Below are 19,744 nucleotides of genomic sequence, written 5' to 3' on the forward strand. Positions count from 1 at the left end.
GGGGGCTTGGGTGGGGTTTGGGATTTTTGGTCTGCTGTGTTTTCTGTTTGGGGGTTTTGTGTTGTGGGTTTTTTCTTTTTAAAACTACTCCTATAATAGAAAAGATTAAAGCTGCTGAGTTAAATGTGTACTTAAGACTTTGAAATAAATGCTTGATGCATCAAACTGAGCAGTAAAATCTCTGTAGACAATTTTTACTAAGATACAGTTTTCACTTGCTTGTTCTGTTTTCCTTCAGAGCAAAACTTGGAATGCCTCAGTTCCTCAGCCCTGAAGCACAAAGTCTCCTGAGGATGTTGTTTAAAAGGAACCCATCAAACAGATTAGGTTGGTTCATCTGTTTGAATCTTTGATATAAAAGTAGTTGGGTTGAGTTACTATTTGAAGTAGTTGCTAGACACTGTCAGGCTTTGGATGGTCAGTAAGATTTGGGTTTAGGTACTATTTCTTGTTAGCTTGGATCACTACTTCTGGCTTTGGCTAATGCCTGATTACTTTCATGTACACTCAGCAGTAAGCCAAAGCTTTGACAGTATCAGAGTAAAGAATACTGACTTTGCCTTTTTGTACACTTTTGATGACTTTTACTTGAGTATTTACATCCTTGGAATGTTTTCTGTATTTACAGTTCCCCCAAATAGCCACCTCTATGCACATCTTTCAGACACAAACCAATTTGTAGTGCAATCTTCAAAGAGCTTACCCAACATGTGTTTTAATGAAGTATTTTCTTTGTTCAGGAGCTGGTTCAGATGGAGTTGAAGAAATCAAGAGACATCCTTTCTTTTCTACTGTTGACTGGAATGTAAGTGCAAAACAATCAGAATGATAAAGCTGGTTGCAATATTTTTTTTGTTGCAGCATATGTGTTTGCATCCAAATAGGGCACAATAAACATTGCAGTACTGCTGACTTATATTCTGGCTCCTACTGTGAACTTATTTGGCATCTGGAGCTGTATTATTTATGGTATGGAGAGTATTAATTATAAATTGTTCATTTACTTCTTAAATAATTAAGAGCTTCAACATTCTAAAGCTGAAATTGTATGTTAGAACATTTGTGGCTGGAAGAAGATGCTGGTGTTCCCTGTGCAGGAATATTACTCTTCAGTAAATACCCATCCAGTGCTTCCGTGCAGAGCGCACACACTCACCGAGACAGTAATTCTCTTGGACTTCTTTCTGGTTAGCCCCAGCACACTCCTATTTTATTAATCATAGTCCATTCACAGCTGAAGTATTGACTCTGGTGCTCAGAAGTCTGTACAAGTTCATGATTGCTTTGCTTGCTTCAATTTTTAACAAGCACCTTGATCCTTTTCCTCCGTGGTTCTCTAATCTCTGAGTTGTGTTTCTCAAACCCACGCTGCTCTATATCAAATAAATCCACTCTGAAAACACTCCTTTGCTGTAATGCCTACCAAAGGGTAGGCAGAATGATTAAGATGTTGCTCTGCTGACAGAACTGCCTGCAGTGCTGGCCAGTTCTGTGCCTGTGTTTTTAAAGCCTGTTATTATCCTTCTGCCTCTTGCATTTACTTCTGAGAAGGTGTTTTTCTAGCTGAATTTATGCAGCATCTACTGCAGAATCCCGATTTAGCAAGTGGTGTTTTCAGTAACAGAAAAACCATTTTGAGTACACTTTGTGTTGTTAGGGCTTGATTATCTACTTCAAGGGACTGATGTTGAAATACATACCAGCAAGGAAGTTTGGAACTTCTGCAGTTCTAACTCTTCCTTCTTTCTTTAATATTAGGCAGTGCCTTGTATTTCTTTCGCTGCAGTGGTGTTGATGACCGCTTCTTTTATCTCATTTCTTTGAGATGAATTCAAGTCCCTCTTCCTTGCTTGGTTGTCTTTTTTTTTTGTTTTGTTTTAATGAAATATATTTCATGTCCTTGTGCAGGAAGATTAAATGAAATAAACTTGCAAAACTAGGTCTGAAAAGATGAGAAAAATGCCAAGAAAACGTTTTCCAAACTTTGCTTCTTCAGGCTTTGACACCAATTTTTATCTTCCTTGAGTCTAAAAGGGACTTATGGCTGATGTGAGGTCACTTGGGCAATGTATTTCTTTCTAAAGCAAGCTGAGTAAGGAGGAGCTGTTGTTCTGCTTTCCCTTCCTTCCCCCTGACTTATTTTAGTAGACTAGGAAAAGCCTGGAATAGAGTTTTGGGAACTGGCAGTTCCTTGCCAAGAGGGCCCCGCCTGCCACTTGTGAGAGGCCTTTGTCTGTGACCCAGAATAGATAGGTAAAAGACTGCATTCCATAGCTTCCCTTTGGAGTGGGTTTGTCAGAGTTCTGGCAAATCAGCAGTGAGCCAGGTCTGAGGTGATAGAAGGTAAGATGTGCTATGGCTTTTCTGTGCTCTGAGTGAGCCAGAGATAAGCCAGTGGTAAGGAGCAGCCTGCTGGTGTAGATCAGATCTGTTAGATGAGACAGATTCAGAAGAAGGGACAAAGAGCTGTGTGCTGTTTGACTTGTTTGGTAATGTTTTCCATAACATCTCAAATAAAAGGTACATGAAAATAACTCAGGCTTTCTGCATATATTTGTGGCTTTCTACTTGCTCTGTATTATTCACTCTTCCAGAAAGCTCTTAATACAAAAACATTTGAGTTGCTTTCCCTTTAGTTTGGCAAAATTACAGCAGCCGTGGAAGCTTCCTTCACTATTAATGTTATTACTTTGTCCTTATACTTCAGAAACTGTTCAGAAGAGAAATTCAACCCCCATTTAAACCTGCTTCTGGAAAGCCAGAAGATACCTTCTGTTTTGATCCAGAATTCACAGCAAAAACACCAAAAGGTAATTGTGCATGCTTATAAATAATTGGTGGGGACTATGGGACAAGAGGGGTCAAACTGATGTTATAAGAAGCTTATTAAGAGGGGGGAAAAAACAGTGAGGAAATTAAAAGGAAGGGGTCCAACTTTTGTCAGTACTTTGAAGGAGTATATTCTCCTTAGCAAGTTCCTGTTCTTTGAAATAGTTTGATAAACTTTGATTCTCCAGAAAAACAGAGGGGAGAAAAAGGGCAATATTAACAGCTGAATTATGGTTTCTAGTTGCAGTTTGAACTCAAAGATAGAGTGTTTTTAGGGGAAAGGTATGGAATACTGAAAGTAAATTTGCTTTCAGCACTGATTAATGCTGATTTCTTCCTGAAATCATGTATCCCTACATTAGCTTCTGCAGGGTTTGCAGTGTTAGATAAAACCTAGAATACTTTGCTTTGTGAAGTGTGTTATTGAAACAAGGCAGACTCCTAGAATACCAGGTTGGAAGGGACCTCAAGGATAAGATTATAGTTTCAACCAGATGGCCCAGCACCCTGTCAAGCTGGACCTTGAAACTGACTAGAAGTCTTATTTATCAGCATTGCCCTTATCTCTCAAAATATTTCTTCAAATGCATCTCTCCTAAATGTAAAAAAAAAAAAGAGGTCTTGCTGGGATTTAATCATGCTAATCGAATGTGTATGCCTCTGGATTCTCCAGGAGTCCCACCCAGTGCAAATGCACAGGATTTAGCCATGCTAATCAAATGTGTGTGCCTCTAGATTCTCCAGGAGTCCCACCCAGTGCAAATGCACATCAGCTCTTCAAAGGATTTAGTTTTGTTGCAACTACTACTGTAGAAGATCACAAAATATCACCGCTCACCAATATCCTGCCAATAGTACAGGTAACGTTCTATTTTCTTGGGGAGACATTTTTGACATGCCAAAGACTGACCACTATTTAATGCTTCAGTCTGTTCTTCACAGTGTCAGCAAGGTTGGAAGAGACCTCAAAGATCGAGTCCAACCTTCTTTTGTGGCTGGGGAGCCTGCTCTCAAATGTGCATTATTAGAATGCTTCCATGGGGTGGGTTTTAAATTTTAAACAGCCAAGTTGCTGCTTTTCTGGAGGCGGAATTGAAAAGAGAAGAGGGATGAGCAAGTTGGAAGCAGTAATATGACAGCAAGTGTCTTGTTGCTCTAGATGACAGCTTGTATGTGTTTGGTTTTTTACAGCAACTTCATGGAAGCAGCGCACAGTTTACTGATGTGTACGAGCTGAAGGAAGATATTGGGGTCGGTTCCTACTCTGTTTGCAAGAGATGTATACACATAGCTACAAACATGGAGTTTGCTGTAAAGGTACTTGGAATAAATTTCACTGGCAGTTCTGAAATTCTGTAGTCAATTTCTAAATTTTAGGTGCATAATCTTTTTTCCCCCCTGTAGTTTGTGTAGCTGTTCTTATGCTGTGAGAAATGAAAAGTTGTGGTTTCATCCTTGGAATCCTATATTGGCTTCTCTGTTCTGTTTAAGGTCTTTGTCAGGGATGAGGGGGTTCAGTGCACCCTCAGTAAGTTTGCAGATGACACTAAGTTGGGAGGGAGCGTTCATCTCCTTGAGGGTAGGGAGGATCTACAGAGGGACCTAAACAGGCTGGATCTATGGGCCAAGGCCAGCTGCATGAAATTCAACAAGTTCAAGTCCTGCACTTGGGTCACAACAATTCCATGAATGCTAAATGCTTGGGGCAGAGTGGCTGGAGAGACTCAGGGCTGTTGATCAATAACTGGTTGAATACAAGCCAGTATATGCCCAGGTGGCCAAGAAGGCAAACAGCATTCTGGTCTGTATTTGTAGCAGTGTGACCAGCAAGACCAGGGAAGAGATTGTCCCCCTGTACTTGGCACTGGTGAGGCCACACCTTCAGTACTGGGTTTAGTTTTGGGCCCCTCACTACAGGAAAGACATTGAGCATGTCCAGAGAAGAGCAGCAAAGCTGGTTAAGGGTCTGGAGAACAGGTCTTATGAGGAGAGGCTGAAGGAGCTGAGGTGGTTCAGCCTGGAGTAAAGGAGGCTCAGCAGAGACCTCATTGCTCTCTACAACTGCCTGAAAGGAAGTTGTAGCAAGGTGGGCGTTGGTTTCTCCTCTTTATTAACAAATGATAGAATGAGAGGAAATGGCCTGAAGTTGCACAAGGGGAGGTTTAGATTGAAAATTAGAAGAAACTCCTTCACTGCAAGGATTCTCAAACACTGAAATAGGCTCCCCAGTACTGCTTCAAACAGTGCATTGCCTTCCCTTGTCCGTTGGAGCAGAACAGACCGCAGTAATGATATGGTTCTAACTGGTAGCAAGGAGAGAGCAAGAAATGAATAAACAGTAGGATGTGAGGCTGGGAGATGAATTATTCATGACTAGAAAGAAGCAGTGAACTCTAGAAATGTTTTTATTCCGTTGTTGAAGTCAGAATGTAAATACAAAAAAAAAGCTTCTTTATTGAATAGACTTTAAGCCAAATTTGTTTTTCCTGTTGCTGTATTTTGCAGATAATTGATAAAAGCAAGAGGGATCCCTCTGAAGAGATAGAGATTCTCATGCGTTATGGACAGCATCCAAATATCATCACTTTAAAGGATGTATGTACCTCTTTCTCTGCTGCCTCTTATTGCACAGTAGTCAATAGATAAATACAGAGGCAAGGACTTGATTGGAATTATTCAGATTTCTTTTGTGTAGTGAACTGTATTAGGAGAGCAGTAGCTAGAGTTAATGCGAGGACAGTGTCTGCTTTTGAAATGCTTAATTTCTCTTACTGCTGTTTAGTGAGCTTGAAGTGGGAAAGGATGTAAAGCTCAAAAATAACTTTTTTTCACTTATTTCAAATGAGTGAGTAATGTGTTAGTAATCTGGCTCTCAAAAAAGCAGTTGTCTGTTGGCCTGTATATGCAGAGTGCCAGCAGTTTAAAATTCTCTGTGGAGAGGAAGAGGAATAGATAGTGGTAATCTGCTCTCCTCTTACAACTGAAGTTCCTAGACTGAAAAATTTCATTCCAAGTCATGAATTACAATCCATTACCTCAGCATCTCCCAGAATGACACATAAGCTGTCTTTATACAGCTTTAAGGCTCCTGAATTGCAGAATGAAATTTGTCCGTAGCTGCTGTTTGTGCTTTCTGCTGGTGTGTGAGTAGGTGAGCACTCTAGTCTGTCATTTTGGTCTTACCAGGATGTATAATTACAGCCAATCTTTTTTCTTTGAATGTGTGTATTTATATGCATTTACACTGGCTAAACTTCTTGTCAGGTGTATGATGATGGTAGATTCATCTACCTTGTCACTGAGCTGATGAAAGGAGGGGAGCTGCTCGACCGAATTCTCAGGCAGAAGTTCTTCTCGGAGCGAGAAGCCAGCGCTGTGTTGTACACCATAACTAAGACTGTGGACTACCTGCACTGCCAAGGAGTGAGTGCAAGCTTTCTTCCATGGCATAGCTGCCTTCACGCTGCTGGCAGTTAACAAACACCTTGGCTTAGGTGCTGGGCTTGGCTTGTATTTAAGAAGGGAGGAGGATTCAGGGTATTTTATGAGAAAGGTAAATGGAACCCATCCTGTAGTCCTGGCAAGCACTGTTGACTCTACTGCAGGTTATGGAACAGCAGATGCTTGTTAGCAAATGGTCATTAGTTTCAACTGTATTAAGACGAGTGTGGCTGACAGGTCAAGAGAGGTGGTTCTTTCACTTTACTCTGTACGTGAGACCCCCACCTTGAATAATGACTCCAGTTCTGGTGTCCCTGTCATAAGAAGGACACAGAGCTGTTGGAGAGTCCAGAGGGCCACAAAGATGATCCAAGGGCTGGTACACCTCTGCTATAGGGATAGGCTGAGGGAACTGGGGTTCTTCAGCCTGGAGAAGAAAAGACTTGAGGGGGACCTCTGAGCTACCTTCCAATAGCTGAAGGGCTTCTACAGGAAGGTTGGAGAGGGACTTTTCATAAGGGTCTTGAGAGAGACAGGACAAGGGGGAATGGTTTGAAGCTGAGGGAGAGCAGGGTTAGACTGGGTCTGAGGGAGAGGTACTTCAGTATGAGGGTGGTGACAATCTAGAATAGGCTGCCCATGGAGGTTGTGGATACCTCCTTCCTGGGGGCATTGAAGGCCTTGAGCAGCTGAGTCTAGTTGAGAGGTGTCCCTGCCTGTGGCTGGGAGGTTGGAGTAGATGATCTCTGTGGTGTTTTCCAGCTGGAGCCATTCTGTGATTATGAACCATCAGGCTTTTTTATGACATTACTTGAGCCAGAATTTTTGCTGCTTGGAACTGACATAATGTAGAACTGTTAATAACCACATGAATCTAGAGAATAGCTTTTATAAAGTGCAAATGACAGGCAAACAACTTCTAACAGATTTTAACCTTCCTCTTTTTAAAGGTAGTGCATCGAGACCTTAAACCTAGTAATATTTTATATACAGATGATTCAAATAATGCTGATTCCATAAGGATTTGTGATTTTGGATTTGCAAAACAACTTAGAGGAGAAAATGGACTGCTTCTAACTCCATGCTACACTGCAAACTTTGTGGCACCAGAGGTATCTTAAGCTGCTGGTTTCTCTATGCTGCTTTGGATGTATTAAGTACTTAAACTTTCTTGCAGTGCTTAAAAAAAGACAAACAGAAAAACTCTTCTAGTTTCCCTTAATTATAACCATACCTACTTTATAAACACTGTTGCATATGTTTATCATAAACTTGCTTTAAAAATAGCAGAATCCAACCTCAAAAATAAGATGTAAGCCTGTTGAGAATCTTAAAGTGATGCTGCTCTGGGGAAGAGAAATGTTGTTGGTAGTGACCTTTACATTAAAAAATAATCACACCTCTGAAATTGTCTTGGGATTGACTTACCCCTCCTTGGGCTGTGTAGTGCTATTGCTTTGGGGTGCTTTTTAGTACATGAGAAGTCATTAACACACTTTGTTTTATAGGTTCTCATGAGACAGGGATATGATGCTGCTTGTGACATATGGAGCTTGGGTGTTCTTCTTTACACAATGCTGGCAGGGTGAGAAACATTTCTTAGCTTTTTTTGTTTACCTAAAAATCCCAGCAGGCTGCAGGAGTCTATGCTGCCATTAAAATGGCAAAAGATTGCCTCAGTGTGTGAATGCAGAATGGCAAAGACGCCAAAGTGGAACAGGAAGCTGTTAAGTAAATGCAGGCATAAACTAGGCTTATCTTACAGGTAGGTTTGAGGCTTCTCTCTTCTCTAGCATGTCCCTGAAGGATGCCAAAGACACTCTCCAGGTTTCAAGAGATAATTTATTCTGTGGAAGTATGTGGTGGTTTTCTTCTTCCTTTTCTGGTACTCTTGTAGTCCACCTTTGTGTATGTCCTTCCACAGGCCTGACTCTCAGCCCTTCTGTAGAACACACTAACTTGTAACCCCTTAAGTCTTCTAAACTTCTCTTAAGCGCCGTGAGGTGCTTGGTAGCTAAGTGACAAAAGATTTTCTGACTTTTGCTCTAACAGAAATACCAGATTTTTTTTCCTAATGGGTGAATGCCATCTAATGGAAATTGTTCCTCCTGATAAAATGTGTAGTAGCTAATGTAAAATTATACCACCACCACCACAGTTTGTCATCAAAACTCAGGTTGCTGTATAATTTCAGTGCAGATATGCAGGTACTGGGTTGTATATTCTACAAGCACACTTGAGAGTGATTGAACAAAAGATACGGCAGGACAGAGTGTGGGGGAGGAATGGTCCAGCATTAATTCCTGGTTTTCCATTTTGTTCCTCTTGAGCTTGTCAGCTGAGAGGCTTGAACTAACTGGCTGGGAGAGTTCATAAACCTCTGTTGATGATGCTGGTTAATCTTTCTTCTATGCTGAGCTTTCAAAGTACTGAGGTAGAACGCACGAAGCGTAATTATTGTTGGCAAGCTTATTTGAAATCTGAAGGGTGTTTAAAAACCTCCAAAACCAATGATATTGTGGTTTAAGCTTCCCAAACTCACTTGAGTAACAAGCTACCATGAGAACTGTCTTGAACTTTTACGTAGATGATAGACTTTTGCACACTGTGCTCATTCTCTAATGAAATGCCCGTGCCCTGGACATTGTGTTACTTCAGCTTTATTGGGCTCTTTTCTTAGGGTGCTGTTCCAGGTTTGGATTACTCTACATGCTCTGGTAATTTAGCAGAATTTTTGTCAGTCATCTCTGTTTAATTTGAAAGTCTGCACTGATTAGAATACATTATTAAAATAATAACTTCAGAAATTCAGATTTAAAAGATGTCTTATTTCTTCCACTTGGTTAGCCACAATTGCAAAGAAAATAATATCATTTGGAAGGTGAAATGCTAATGTAAGAAGCATTTAATACTATGTAGTGTGTTTCTGTCAGCAGTGGGATAGCTACTCAGTAAAATCTTGTGAATCATTCTAATTTCTTTCAGCTTCTTGCTATACCAAAGTGCTTTGGTTGTATTTTTTTTTCTTTCAACAGCTATACTCCATTTGCCAATGGTCCTAATGATACTCCAGAGGAGATCCTGGTACGAATAGGCAGTGGAAAGTTCTCTTTGAGTGGAGGCAACTGGGACACTGTTTCAGATGCAGCAAAGGTGTGAATGTGTTTTGGTTTGTTCTTACATGTTTGTAGAATTCAAAATGACAGTTCCTGAACTTTATGAAGTAGACTAGTCAAACACAGTAGTTTTGCTGTTATGACCTGTGAGCTTTATTGCAATGAAGGGCATCTAGTCCAACCTTCTGCTCAAGACAGGGCTAGCTGTGAGATCTGAGCAAACAGCTCAGGGCTTGATTCAGTCTGATTTTTGGAAACCTGTAGCTTGCATGGGCAGCCTTTTCCAGTGCTTGGGTGCTGTAGTGAGGAAAAAGTTTCTTGATTTCAAGCTGGAACATGTTTTGGTTTACTTTATCCTCTGTCTCCATTCCTTTGTCCATGCTGATTCTAGGATTGCCAGTATGCTTGGATGCTAGGTTATGCTGGTGGCTCAGGTTCAGTCTACCAAAATCTCCTGGTCCTCAGCAAAGCTGGTCCCCAGCCAGTCAGTCCACACCCTGTACCTTGGCAACAACTTCTTCCTTTCCAAGGGCAGCATCTTGCATTTGTCCCTGCCAAGTTTGGGGTGGCTGCTCTGCCCTCAGACTCACTAGCTTTGCCTTCATGCCTGCAGATTGGTGCCCCACTGTGAACCTAGCAAGAGTGCACTCTCTTCCTTCTCTCAGGTCACTGATAAAGATGTTAAGTAAGATAGGACCTAATACAGACTTTCTATCATCAGTATTCTTTCTTTTCTTCTTTGTTTTTATTGGATCAAAATGAAGTGTTTGTGAGATTCCTTAAATGGAAGGAGGACTTTTCACATTTGCCTCTTCTATTAGCTAACCAGTCTGGCATTAATGGGTCAGATGTTTTGTAGAACAATTTATTTCATGTTGTTCAACACAAGTCATCAGGTCTTCTGTCTCCAGTACTTCCAGCAATTAAACAAGTACTTTATCAGTCAAATATATTTGGCTGTCTTGCTCAAAATCTTCATCAGCTGCTGGAGTGGGTCCAGAGGAGGTCAGAAGTTAATCAGAGGGCTTGAGCACCTCCCCTATGGGGACAGGCTGAGAGAATTGGGGTTCAGCCTAGAGAAGAGAAGGTTCCAGGGAGACTTTAGAGCAGCTTTGCAGTACTTGAAGAGGGCCTACAAGAAATCTTGGAGGGGATTTTTTCCAAGGGCTTGTAGTGATGAGAGGGAATGGATTGGACCTTGAGGAGGGCAGATTTAGACTGGAGATGAGGCAGAAATTCTTTCAGTGAGGTTGCTGAGGCACTGGAACAGGTTGCCTAGGGAGGTTGGGGATGCCTCCTTCCTGGAGATGTTCAAGACCAGGTGGGATGAGGCCTTGAGCAATCTGGTCTAGTGGAAGATGTCCTGCCCTGTGTGAGGGGGGTTGGAATTTTATGATCTTTTAGGTCCTTTCCAACCTAAATCATTCTATGACTCTATGAATCTCTTCTTAGCTGCTCTGTGTTCTCTGGGCTTGGTGTTTGGTCTGGTCTGTAGGTATCTTTCATGAAGCTTGCAGCTTTGGAGCTGCACTATTTGTTCGTTTCAGTAGGAGTGAATGAGAGCACTTGCTGGTTGATGAGCTGTCTTAGCACAAGTAATTCACTTCTGGGTGTCTGAGGATGCTTAACATTTTGTACTTAAAACAAAGGAACATTCTGTCAGCTTGCTCATATTTTGTATTCTTTCAAGATATTCCTGTCCCTGTTCTGTGCCCTTCCCACCCAGCTCTTCTTTTGACCAACATTGTAATTAGCAGTTTATTGCTAATGATTCTAAAGAGGCAAAACCAAGTATCCACTTCTATTTGCTTTACTTTTAGATAGCTCCTTAAAGGAAAGAACTCTTGGATAGTTCATTGCAGTGTGTGAATTCACTTGCAATGTGTATTCAGCAGACTCCAAACGTGTAGCATGAATGAGAGATGCTTGCAAATAGCTTCCTTCTATGAAGTCTGCCTGCAAAATTGTAATAGGATTGCTAGTCTTTTAAAGATTATGTTAACAATAAACTGAAATATGGAACATAAACAACAGTAGGTTTCTTTACAATAAAGGCTTGCTCTGTTAGACTGATTAAATAGTACAACACATTGTTCTCAGACTTCTGTGGTGTCAAGGCACAGAACGATCCAATTTATCTCTCGATACTTTTGTGTGTGTGTGTGTGTTTGCATTGTATTAATCCCTACCACATAGGGTACTTTGCTTTAAAGACTATGTAAGATGATTTTAACTGAAAAATGTGTGGTTTTTATTCAGGACTTGTTATCACATATGCTTCATGTAGACCCACATCAGCGGTATACAGCAGAGCAAGTACTAAAGCATTCGTGGATAGCCTGCAGGGACCAGCTGCCTCATTATCAACTAAACAGGCAAGATGCACCACATCTAGTAAAGGTAAGACAACCTGAAGCCTGAATGTTGCTTGTGGAATTGGGTCACCTTAAAGACCTATAGGCAGGACTTTTTTTGTCCTCCAGCAAAGAAACCTATTTTCCCTAGCACACAAAGCTTGAAGTTACATAAGGAAACAAATTATTGGTAAATTAATCTTTTTCTAACCTGTATTTAAAGAGAAGTTTTTTTTCCTCAGTGTTTTCTTTTCAAAGATTAAGACAGCTTTGGCCATAAAGAAACCTGATAAAGCTATCAGGGATGGAGACTGCCACAAGTCTCCCAGCATTCTTACTCAGGAAATCTCTTGGAATTTGTTTCCATTCTATAAATCTCTTGGAATTTATTTCTCTGACTGCTGTTGTGTTTTCCCAATGTAAATTAATAAGCTACACTACATTTTTTTCACCAATAGTTTTATCATTGCTCTGTATCTGTGCTTCTGACTTGTGACAAAAATATTCCACTGCATGCAGCTGGCTGTTAAATTGACTTCATTAGTTCTGCTGGATTCCAAACCAAGACCTGTGATAGCCGGTCCTAATTGTGTTGTCTTCGTAAGTCAGGACCTGAATAGCCACTTGAAGGGGCTGCATTTGATGAATTGATGCTAGTATTGCTTGGAAGGCAATAATTTTGCCCTGCAGGAAAAGATTATTCCTCTATGTAATGTACATAAAAGAAGTAGACAAAAAAGAGAAAGCAACACCAGATACCTGTGCCTAGAAACCTGAAGGATTCATCAATAAATGATGTGGGTTTCTTCAAAGCAAACCAGAGAATGTGCATTGGTAGCTATTGGAAAAGGTTGTCCAGAGAAGTTGTGGAGGCTACAACCCTGGATGTGTTTAAAGCCAGGTTGGATGGGGCTTTGAGCAACCTGGTCCAGCAGGAGGTGTCCCTGCCTGTGGCAGGAGGGTAGGAACTAAATGGTCTTTAAGGTCCTTTCCAAACCAAACCATCCTATGATTCTATGACCTGCAGTAAGTCCTGTTTTAGAGTTAATTAACAGTTTAATATTAAATGTCTTTATTTTCAGATGAAAGTGACCTTTACAGCCTTTTATGTATTTCTTTGTCCTCTAGGGAGCCATGGCTGCTACATATTCAGCACTGAATCACAAGACATTTCAACCAGTGTTAGAGCCTGTTGCAGCCTCAAGTTTAGCTCAGCGACGGAGCATGAAAAAGCTAACATCAACAGACTTGTAGATCCACTGGGACACCTTAGCAAACAGAAGCAAGGGGAAAATCCAATAAGTGGCTCTATTTTGCCTGACTTGTGATCAAAAAGGCATCTATGGTTTCCTGCTACACTACTTGAATTCTGTAAAAGTCCTTTTTTTAAAACAGAGAAGAAGAAAAGAAAAAATCCACAGGTTCATGCTGTGTTGTTTTACAGGCCGTATCTGTTCAATTAATTTAAGCATCAGGTACACCATAAGGAATTTCTCTACACTGTCCTTTAAGAGATCTGTTGCAAATATTCTTTCATGTTCTGTATAGTTTTACTGGGTTCATTCAAAAAAAAAAGGTTTAGGGGACCGTTGCCAATGACCAAGTTGTACACAAAGTGTCAGTACGAGTTCTCTTTTTCACACCCTCAGACCCTGTTGTGAAAGTCAAGCTCTTAACTTTGTAATTGGGCACTTAATGAATCCAGCTTAATTCATTTAACTTGTTTATTGCCATTATGAAAAGCTGGCTAATACATTGTGCCAGTGTTAAATGCATCAGACTTCATTTGGGAGGTCTGTGTTTGCACGGCGCCAGTAACTGGCAAGGTGGTGAAAATACGAACAAAAGGGATGTGTAAGACTCTGTATGTGACCCATCACCTGAATTTGATCACTTGTGACCCAAAAGAAGAGTCCAAACTGGTTAACAAATGGCCTGTTCCAGGGACATGAGTATTTCTAGTTGTTACACAAGTGGTCTTGTGTCCAGCACTGAGCTGTGTGTATAAACCGTCAGAACGAAGGTTCTCAGTATCGGTACCATTTGAACAACATCATGCAATCCAATCTTCTTTTATTTATATTGTCTACCCATCAGTTATGTTACTGTTTCCTTGACAGGCATTTCCACTGAATATCCCCACTGTTAAGTTTTGTTTGGCATGTAAGACAAACTGACACTTTGTTCTAACAAACTTGGCACATGGATTTTACTTCCTATTTATTTGACTTTCAGAGAGCGTCGCTTCGATCTGAATCTCGCCGCATGTACAAACATTACAGAACATAAATGCAACATTCTGTTTGCCTAACTGTAGGAGTAGCTTGGGAAAATAAATAAGACTTGCAGAGTGCCCAGATAAGGGAATTCTGACCAGGGAATCTCACAGGTATGGACAAGTGACTGACCAGAACCTATTGGCAGCACTTGCTCACCCTCTCTGCCTTGGTGTTAAGACTTAAGCTGTTTGTAAATGCTGTGCTGGAGAGAAGTTAATTTCAGGGCCAGAATTATCTGGGGATTTTCTGACTCCAAACCAGTGCTACCTGCTCACAGACTGGGAAGTAATGTGTTCAAAGATGATAATCTTAAAATTATTTTCAAAAGCACTGCTGTGCAACTGTACTGTCATAACAGGATGATCTGCAGATCAATGAATTGGTGGCAGACTGAAGTTTAGAGAATTCCAGCGACCAAAAAGCATGTGAAGTTCAGATTGATTTGCTGTCATTGAATTTCCTTTTGGTAGGCAGTTAGACACCTGTGATGGCACAACTCAGCATTTTGAGACAGGAGAAAAAAAATCTTTCAGGAGAATTCTGGCCCAACCACTAAGAATAGTGGTAGTAACTCAGATCTTAAAAGGCAGAGGGTGCTGGCTTATACCTGTGAAATGCTTGGTGGCATTGGAAGTACTGTTAGATAAGCTGCTTTCTTTTGTTGTGGTGGGGAAGATGGAAATTATCTGGCCAAATAGTTAGGTATCAATATATGTAGATTTGAGATTTAATGGCTCTAGCAAGCATAGGTGTGCTATTTGTGTCATGCAGAACATAGCCCATACTAAATTTTTTGAGTGTTTGGTAGATGTTGGAAGCTTTAGGGGCCATTTGTGCCTAGTTTTGAGGTGCCTGTTTGAAATGTGTGAGAGCTTATCAAAGAACACAACTGCTTCCTGGAAAGCTTATTGTTTAGTACGAAATCTGCCCCTTATGCAAGTGATTCATCCTTCTTTTCAGTACTGAAGACCTTTGCCAGCCAGAATGCCTATAAACCTCTTGTCTAGGGTCTGTCAGCATAGTTTTTTGTAAATTCACAAATGACTGCCAGAAGAATTTGGATTCACTCTAAGAAAAATAAAACTGAGGTGGTGGAAATAAAGCTCCCTTAGCCAAGGTCAAGCTATGATGTGAGTTTAAAAGGTAGCAGTAAAAACTGTAGGGGATAGAGGGAGCACAACTGAAATGGCAAACTTGAATTGTCTTCAGCTTTCCCATGAGGCAAGAGTTGGTCTTTAATGGTTTGATTCATGAATCATTTAACAGTGTTGATACTGGTATTGTGTTTTTTAGCTTGCTTAGAAGCACCACATTACAAGCACCTTAAAAGCATTTTGCACAAAAGCAGTTGTGAGCAGCTGAAGGTACTTAAGTTTGTCTTGGTGTGCAACACAAAGGTGGTAAGAGAAGTACAGGAACAAGATGGATGTTCTGATTCCTAGCATATTTAAAACATATTCTATCAAGTTATCCCTGCTGGTTTTGTGTCAGTCCTAGCCTCCAGTGCAAGTGCTGCTCCTGGGGTAAAAGCAACATTTTGGTGACTGCAAGGTTACAAACCTGTCTGCGCAGGAGGAGAAGGTGTGGGCAGACCCCTTGTTGTATCTGACAGGTCACTGTACCCTCTTAGGCCAATGTCAATCCTTAACTGGGGGGAAGTTCACCTCTTAGGAATATTTCAACATATCACACTGAAACCTTGTGGATGTGCAGGGATGCAAAAGAGTTCTCGTGCAGTTTACTCCTTACAACATTAAACATCATCTTTGTGATACTTCTTGGCATTTCTTGCACACTTCTCATCCTTTGGTTTTTGAACTTAGGTTTTGTTCAGTTAAGCAGTTACATAAAAGTAGCATGGTCTGCTCCTGAGTAATCAGTTTAATGTTTGACATGGGAGAAGGCTTAACTTGAACCTGCTCTTGGCTGGAGTGGAAGGTTAGTGTAAACTGTTTCACTTGATCATCTGCACAGTTCAAGACTTCAAACTAGTTAGGATCTTACTGATTTACTTTTTTGAAAGAAAAGAGTGAAATTTTTACAGAGTCTTACAGTTACACAGAAATAGACATCTGGACTCTGCATTTAGAGCAATTCCCAGAGAGCTAATTAATATCTTAAGTGATTGAGTATTTTGACTATGGCTCTGTTGCTACCAGCAAAATATCTTCTACTGTGCTGTTTGGTAATGGCAGTTATAAAGAAGTGCCTAGTTCTCAGTTGCACATAAAGCCTGATTTGTTCTTACTAAGAAGAGTAGGTTCCCACAGACATCAGCTACAGCTGGAACAGGCTTAGGACATGTTTGGCTGTTCTTTCACCCCTTGAATATTGCAGGTTCTCTCTTCAGTTATCCTTGTTATCAAAAGTGAGGAACTTGATTGTATTCCTGTTATATGTCCAAACCCTGTGCATTGGCATTTGATATCAGCATAACAAAGGGTGTTGATACCTGAGCATTGCTGTGGGCAGATTTAAGCCACTTTGTGCTGGCTTGTGTAGTCTCTATGCCACTGTTAAGATGTTGTGTGTTTTTCCCCATTACGCTTAAAACTAGTAAATTGTCTTTGACCACATAAAGAGCCAAAGGTGTAGGTGGTCTTAGTGTACTGTACACTTGAGGCCTGTGTTGTAGTATGGTTAAATGTTCTCCTTGCATCCAGAAGGGCATTTAAGACCTCACCCAAATCAGTCATGTTGAGCTTGAATTCTGTCTTCCATGTTTTAATTCACTTTGCAAAGCTAATCTTCATTTGTCCAAGAGTTAAAATTACCTCTAGCAGACTTCAGCAATGGGAAGTTACTTGCAGTACACTTAACTGCATTGCTGCATCCTGTACTTGGCTCTCTGCTCTCAAATGTTAAATTAAAAAGTTGAGCTAGCTTGTAAGAATTAAGTGAATTACACAATGCTATAGTAATTGTCTGGCTTGTGTCAATGAGATTAGGCTCAACCATCAGTGCAGACACAGGGGCTTATGTACTACTGTAGCACTTAAGTTTTTTTGGTCCTGTTCAGAATGAGGAGTTTGCAGATATTTGTGGGAGGGAAAGGAGGGGCAGATTTTTCTTCCTCAAAGTTTTCAGAAGGCTTCTGAAGCCATGATAATAAGGTCCTGATGCAATTCTAAGGAAGTTCTGTGTGGTTAAAAACAACCCAAACCCTTACCGTGAAAGCTTAATCAGAAACTTTCTTGGGTATGTGTTGAGACCTGTTGGAAACCTGCCTATGCTGTTGTTCATCCTGTAATGTTCTTCTGCCTTTAAGTATGTTCTGAATGTTGTTTGTCCCTCCTTCAGTCTTTTTCATATGTTGGTCAACTTAGGTTTTCCTTTGGGAATAGAAGAATGAATACCAATTTTAACCCACCCCACCCCCCGCCCTTTGTGTATATCTAAAGCTGACTTGAGTATTATAATAACTTAAGTGATTAAATATTCCCCTCCAAATAATCAGATTTTCTTGAGATTTTTCCTATGTAACAAACCCAACCTTTCTTTGAAAGCTTTAAAAGATGTTTAGTTGATACTATCTTTTAATAACAAAGATTTGGGCCATAGCTTATTACCAATAGTGAGTTTGAATAACATTAAACCCTGTCTCAGGGCTTTAATGTGAGAATTGAAAAGATGCTGGAGGTGGATCTCCTTTGCAGGACAGAGTGTCCCTATTCTGTGTGGTTTGCATTAGGCTTACAAGCAGCAATTGTTGTTGTCCTAATATCCCAAGCACTTTGGCATCTTGCACTGATACTCTGGTTGGAGCTAAAACTCTTCTGGCAGGTGACCGGCTATAAATCTCAACCTACGAAAGGGCATTAGTTGAAAACTGTGTGCAATGAATTCCATGCTCTGAGGTACTTCAAAGGTGAAAGTATACCACAAGGTCCCCGTTCCCAGATATTGTAACTGTCATTTCTTTCTCTTGAGCATATTGTGGATTTTTGTATCATACTGTATTTATTTCATTTAATTTTAAAAAAAAAAACCAACAACAAAGAAACAAACAAAAAAAATTTGTTTTCTTTAAAGCTCTGTATATATTGACATTAAAGTTTGCATTGTACTACGTTCTCTTCTCCTTGTAAGGCTGAATCTGGTAGTGCATTGTATGGTATGTTGTGTTTCTTTGCACTGTGCTGCTAAAAGATACTATTGCCTTGAATGACCACATGCCAAAGACAACCTCGAGATTGTATTTATTTTTGTTAAACTCTTTTTTTTTTGTGTGTGTGTGAGAGAGAACAATGATAAAGGTACAGTTTTAAATAGCTGGCAGTTCCTTGAGTACTAGAATAATAAAAAGAAGAAGTTGCAAGTTCATAATATTTTAGAGTTGACCAAATTCCATCGTTCATGATCTGGGAGTTCACCACCTCCTCTTTGCTAAATTGCCATATTTGCTCATTGGCTTTGTAGTCCTAAATTAAATGTGCTGTGAATTTTTGCATCCTAGGGGAAACTGCCCAAAATCTCCCATACATCACAAGCTGTTTACAAATTTATACTCCCAGTCCCGTGTTTCATGCCACACATGGAATAAAACATCCGTTCACGGAGAGGATGTTCACTTCAGGGTGGGATGATCCAGTTCTGTCTGGTTTTCAGGTATCCAGATTTGACTTCAGATACTAAGAAGGAAGAATTTTCCTGCAGAGATCTGGTCTTTTGAAAAGAGGGGTGCTTGGTGAGGGTAATCCCAGTAAAACCAGTGACCTGCAGCACTGGTCTGTTGGTTTTAACTCCGCTGTCAGCTGAGTCCCAGCAGTCCAGTTACAACAGAGGCATTTTCTCCTTCTCACCTTCCCTCTGGGTGGGCAAGGAGGACAGGAGCCACCCAAGCCAAAATGTCAGTTGAGATAAGGACAATTTGCTGCTCTATTGCAGGGATACCAGACTACAGCAAGGGGAAACAGCCAACAGAAAATCCAGGAGGAAAGGTAGCAGCATCTGTAGCAACTGGAACCACAAAGGACGGACGCAGCTGTGCGCAAACCCAAACTGGACCACAAGGGGCCGAACCCCAGCCTGGAAACGGGGGAAGGCAACACAAACCTTTACAAACTCCAGAATATATTGCAAGTTCTGTAAATTCCAGCGCCCCCCTTTCCTGTCATACAGGGAGCACAATGTCACCAGGGCATAGAATTTACAATCCAGCTTGCTCCCTGCTCCTGGGGAGGGGGATAGCCCTGTCCCTCCTCCCCCATCACTCCCTTTCCTTCCTTGTGAGGCCCTGCCGCTCCCTTCTGAAGCTATTCTCTGCCATACTCCCTCCCAACCTCGTGTAAAGCCCTATAAGTGAGCCTTGCCAACTCAGATGAGAGAATCTTTCTCTTCTGAGGCAGCTGAGCTCTTTGTCCCCAGCAGGCCCAGTGTCACAGAAATCCTCCCATGAGCAGAGAGACACACAAATCTCCTTGGCCACATGTTAATCAGCTGTGTTTTCTTATTCCTTTCAGTATTCAGCTCAGTCTTCCCTGCTACTGAAGGGGTTGAAGAAAACACCACCTATGCTCCTACTCCTTCAACCACTTGTCCCAGTGCCTTGAAGTCCTTTCTAACTGCTTTTGCAATTCTGTACTCAAGCTCATCAGTTCCAGCCTGTAGGACAGCAGTGGGGCTGGCCGAGTCACCCCAGGTACCCCTCTGGGTGGACTTCCATCCAATTCCTTCATTAGCCTTACTCTCCACTTCCAGAGCCCCACACCTGTTGTGTAAAGGC

At 41.1% G+C, this 19,744-nt stretch overlaps 1 protein-coding gene across 2 annotated transcripts in view; it reads left to right on the forward strand.

Annotated features, from left to right (window-relative positions):
• The window catches only part of RPS6KA6 (ribosomal protein S6 kinase A6), a 42,351-nt gene extending 27,859 nt beyond the window's left edge, over nucleotides 1–14,492 (forward strand). For both annotated transcript variants that reach the window (XM_054169578.1, XM_054169579.1), the window contains 12 exons: nucleotides 239–327; nucleotides 741–805; nucleotides 2,708–2,810; nucleotides 3,565–3,689; nucleotides 4,021–4,146; nucleotides 5,335–5,424; nucleotides 6,094–6,252; nucleotides 7,221–7,382; nucleotides 7,779–7,855; nucleotides 9,306–9,423; nucleotides 11,646–11,786; nucleotides 12,869–14,492. In XM_054169578.1, the coding sequence (XP_054025553.1) occupies nucleotides 239–327; nucleotides 741–805; nucleotides 2,708–2,810; nucleotides 3,565–3,689; nucleotides 4,021–4,146; nucleotides 5,335–5,424; nucleotides 6,094–6,252; nucleotides 7,221–7,382; nucleotides 7,779–7,855; nucleotides 9,306–9,423; nucleotides 11,646–11,786; nucleotides 12,869–12,994 (1,381 nt within the window). In that variant the 3' untranslated portion in view covers nucleotides 12,995–14,492. The remainder of the gene's footprint in view (nucleotides 1–238; nucleotides 328–740; nucleotides 806–2,707; nucleotides 2,811–3,564; nucleotides 3,690–4,020; nucleotides 4,147–5,334; nucleotides 5,425–6,093; nucleotides 6,253–7,220; nucleotides 7,383–7,778; nucleotides 7,856–9,305; nucleotides 9,424–11,645; nucleotides 11,787–12,868) is intronic.
• Nucleotides 14,493–19,744: the final 5,252 nt, after the last annotated feature.

This window comes from Dryobates pubescens, chromosome 18 (assembly GCF_014839835.1).
Source record: "Dryobates pubescens isolate bDryPub1 chromosome 18, bDryPub1.pri, whole genome shotgun sequence".
In the NCBI taxonomy this organism is placed as follows: Eukaryota; Metazoa; Chordata; class Aves; order Piciformes; family Picidae; genus Dryobates; species Dryobates pubescens.